Here is a 4,457-nt window from a genome sequence, read left to right on the forward strand (position 1 = left end):
ATTGCTGGGTATTTTATTCTGCGAAGTGGTGAAATAGTAACTGAGACTCCAACTTTTATTTCTATTATTTCCGACTCTTGTGCAGATTTTTGTGTAATAGAAACAGGTTTTGAAAATCTAGATAACTAACATTATGACTTTGGTTTGCTCCATAGGTATACCCATAGCTTAGGTGTATAGGAATACTGGCAGCGCATGCAGCTTTGATTTTAAGGAAAGATATATACCAAGTCTTTGGAAAAACCAGGTGGAGAAGCACCTGGCTTCACTTAGTGTGTCGCGGCCAAAATCACGTAACCGGTTATCACGCCAATCAAGAAGACGAATATACGAAAAAGAAGACGAATATACCGAGCTTTTCCACGACAGCCGGTTCTACGTTACCGAAACGACCCGGATTTCTATCCGGCCAAGGACTGTCACAACAACAGCAACGAATATACGAGGGTTTAGCGAGGAGCTCAATAAAAAATCAACAAATAAAGAAATCAGAGAGTACACAATTTGTATCGCTACTTTGCTGCGTTATTCCCATTTAGTGATGTTTGGCAATCCGCGAAACTACGCACAAACAGCAATTAAAAAAATATTTCTTTTTGTTTTCTGAAGGTTAACAGTAAAAGAAAATTGTGAGATAATTCTTCAATTTTATTAATTTAAAGTTATAATTAACATTTCACACTATTGCAAAGTTTTATAGCGAGCAAAAAGTAGTCCAGTACATTGAACCGCTTTTTATTTGTTGCTGTTTGAAAATTGATTTAATGATTTTATGAGACATATTAGCTTATAAAAACCCCTCTTTGGTAAGTTTATCGAATTTATGTCTAAAAAAAAGCCTTTCAGTTGGGATTAGCTTCAAAATACAGAAAATCCCGTGCAAGTCGGAGCATTCTAATACCCAATATTAGCGCACATATCTTGGGACTTTGTTTCGTTAGATGTAGAGAAATGTGCCTACATACAGACGAGTATATCCGCACAAAGTGTTGATGGTATTTAATAATCGATGCTTTGCGAAAGCGTATTCTCTTGTTATTGTTTACAAAAAACGGCTTACTGTTTTTGTTGATGTTGCAACTGCGGATGCCTCACAGGAATATCCGCAGTGCCAACCAACCATACGTGTGCATATGTATGTGTAGGTATCCACTCGCGAAGGAGTTTCGTGCCGCATGCTAAGTTTCGTAAGTTAGTTGTGGCAGGTTTCAGTTTGTGGCAACCGACGAGCGAGAGCAGTTCGAAGCAGCGGAGAAAGCAGCCGACGCAACAGAAATTTCATAACAAAATATTGGGGCAAACAGCACTTGCTGCAAGCAAGCAGAAGTGCAGGCCGAGAGCGCAAAGTGGGAGCACAAGGAAAAAGTAGTTGAAGTGAATTTTAAATTAATCAAAGAAAACAATTCAGTTTACAGAAAAACGAAAATATTAACTGAAAAAGTGCAACAAAAATGCTTTTAATGCATTATTAACACAAACAATAACAATAACAAAATTGTGCAAAAAGTGCAATTGCAAAAAAAGTGCAAAATAAAAACATTTAAACCAGATACAGAAAATTTCTTTGCTTTCGTTCGAAGGCTCCAAAAAACAAAAAAAAAAAAAAAAAAAAATAGAAATATGCATTGCTAAAGTATGGGGAACGAATTTTAGGGAGAACCCTTAAATTGTTGGAGCAGTGCAGTTGGGGATATACATTTCGTATGTTATTTCAGTGCAAAGTATTTTGAGTGTTGAACGGAAGTTTGGCTGACTGCTTGAAAAAATAATATCAAACACCAAAATAGTTACTGAAAGAAACAGCAAAATCATTGTCGCAGCAACTGTGGTAGCGGCAGCAACGCCAGCAGCAGCCACACCATAAGCAGCAGAAAAGGCATCTACAACCCCAACGCAACCAACAACGACGGCAGCGACGATAACAATCGACGCTTGAAAATGTCAACACTTCCGTTTTTGTTGAGCGTCGCCGATGAGCTCGATAACATCAACTCGCAGTCATATATGGACGACTTCGGGTTGGGCTTCCATCCGCACCGTCAATATTATCGTACACCCACAATCCAATTGTCCTTGCCCGCCAGTACCGACTGGATGGAACATGAGCGCTCCCAGCGCTGCCGTTCGCATAAATTCGTCTTCGAAACACAAAACAATCTAACGGCCACGGCGGAGGGCGATGAGGCGGACGACACCGATGAGGCTGGCAATGGTGGCCGTGGCGGTGTACTAGACGGCGGTGCAGACAATACGTTCACAGATCGTTATGGCAGTGGCGCAAGCACGTCTGCCGCCAGTCGACAAAAATACACTTCCTTATTGAACTCGAACAACGATGGTATTGCTGACAAAGGAGTCGTCAGCAGCAGCGGTAAGAGCGGCAAAGGTGGTGACGACGATACCATCGATAATACAGTGCAGATGTGTAACTTGTCGAAAAAGTGTTGCAAAAACTACTATCGACGCGGTGACGAACCAACATCGGCCGCATTGGCGGCCAAGGGGAAATCTGCAGAGGGTGGCTATCGTTTGCATGCCAAGTGTATGGAAGGCGCTAACTCGTCGTCGGATGAGAGTTTGCAGAAACCCACATCGTCCATAGAGTTTTTGACGTGCTTCCTGGTGAAAAAGTCGCGTGCACCCAAAGGTGCGGGCATCAGCGGTAGTAGCAAGAAATCGTCGTAGGACACGGTTTCGAAGCGTAGAAGCAATTGTTTCTGAATATGTAGGCGAGGGCAGGACGGCGACAATGACGGCGACGATGCACGCCGAAGTTATGGGCGATGGGCGAGTTGTGGGCGAGGTGTTTGCGGTGATTGTGGTGAGATTGAATGCCAGCAGTGAAGCAGTGGAGCGGAGGTCAGGTGAAGGCGATTGATGATTTACGCATTCACGCGGTTGTAATGCAGCTACAGCGTAACGCAATTGGGCAACTGAGTAGTTGAGTAACTGAAGAACTGAAAAACGAATTGACGCGTTTTCACACTTTATTTGGCAATGAGTTTGCGAAGCTGTCAAGGGTAAAATGCAAGGACTTTGGAGTGCCGACGGGAGAGGTGTTGAAAGATTGCGGCTGAAAGTAGTTGGAAAATAAACGCGTCTTCAAAAAGGGCAGCCATACAGTTGGAAGTGTGAGTTCACAGCTAATCTCACACACATACGTATCTCAAATATTATACTTACACACACACACACACACACACACATTATATACACATATTTTAAGAATAAGTATATGCGCATGTATCAATTTGAAAATAGTTGTAAACAACAAAAACAAAAAAAAAACCGTAGTAAATGTTAAGTGAATGACGGGAAAAATATTCATGTGGTGCCTAATCGTTAGTTTCGTAGTTAAAAAAATTGCCAGAGGCCGTAGAAAATTAACAGATAATGGCTGAAAAGGCTTTGTTTTTTTTTTGAAATATGGTAAGCTTTAGTGAGTAAATGTTAATGGAATGCTTTTATGTGTAGTAGTAATATTTAAGAAATATGCAAGCGTAATTGTGGTGTTAACGAGGCGGTGTTTTGGTGTTAACGGGCCGGATGTGATATCAGTGAACGGTTTAAGTAACTTAAAAAGATGCTCAAGTGGGTGAAATGCATTTTTGAGTACTTTTTATATGCAGATAAATGTATTTTTTCTTCTAATTTAGCACGAAAAATGAAAAAATAATAAATCTTTTTTAGTCTCTGGGAATAAAAACAGAAGATTTTTAATATTCATTTTGGTCACTTTCGCAGAGAAAATAATTTACAGCAATTGAAAAGCACTTCAATTTTGAAGTTTTTGGAACTCCGCAAGGGGAAGTACATATTACAGTGCCTTTTTTAAATTCAAGTAGATGCAACTCAAGTAACAACCAGATATGACAGATTTTCAAATAATTCTATTCTGAAGAGATTTTATGTTACTGCGTGAATATCCGTAAAGTGGTTCGAGGAAGATCTTTCAAAATATTTAATTGAGAACACGAAGCTTGCACGGTCTGCATGCAATTATTCAGGGCCGTAGAGAGCACATCCAGGCGGGGGAAAATTGCAAATGCGGGCCCTTTCCAATTATGTTTAATTCATATAATTCGAATTACTCTCGAGTGCGGGCCTCTCTGAGAACTCCGGGCCTGGGGTAAAAAGTCCCCGATTCCCCCCTCTCGTCGGGCCTGCAATTATTAGATAAAGAATAAATTTTCCATGCGACTTTAAAACTAGTTGGTGTTGCACTTGTTGGCGAATGGAAGTGAAGTATTAGAGAATTATTTTATTTTATTTTTTTCAATTTTATTTTATTACATTCTATTTTTTTTTTTTTTTTTTTTTTTTTTTTAATGCATCCCAATAAAGGAGTGATTTACATTAATTGGCGACAGCTTCGCTCCAAGCCAATAATTTATAACAGGTACAAAGATTACAATTAATTAATGTCTATAAATATTATATATTATAAAATAGTTAAA

The 4,457-nt window shown here is 39.7% G+C and overlaps 1 protein-coding gene across 1 annotated transcript; it reads left to right on the forward strand.

The window, feature by feature from the left end:
- The first annotated feature begins 1,225 nt into the window (after nt 1-1,225).
- LOC128860743 (uncharacterized) lies at nt 1,226-4,240 on the forward strand. Its single transcript, XM_054098458.1, has one exon. It carries the CDS (start codon nt 1,939-1,941, stop codon nt 2,683-2,685), a length of 747 nt encoding a protein of 248 aa, XP_053954433.1. The 5' UTR covers nt 1,226-1,938; the 3' UTR covers nt 2,686-4,240.
- Nucleotides 4,241-4,457: the final 217 nt, after the last annotated feature.

The sequence above is a fragment of the Anastrepha ludens genome, chromosome 4 (assembly GCF_028408465.1).
Source record: "Anastrepha ludens isolate Willacy chromosome 4, idAnaLude1.1, whole genome shotgun sequence".
Taxonomy (NCBI): Eukaryota; Metazoa; Arthropoda; class Insecta; order Diptera; family Tephritidae; genus Anastrepha; species Anastrepha ludens.

Bases quoted from the DNA above. Each gene is read 5' to 3' on its own strand.
- LOC128860743 (XM_054098458.1), top strand. From the start codon at position 1,939: ATGTCAACACTTCCGTTTTTGTTGAGCGTCGCCGATGAGCTCGATAAC.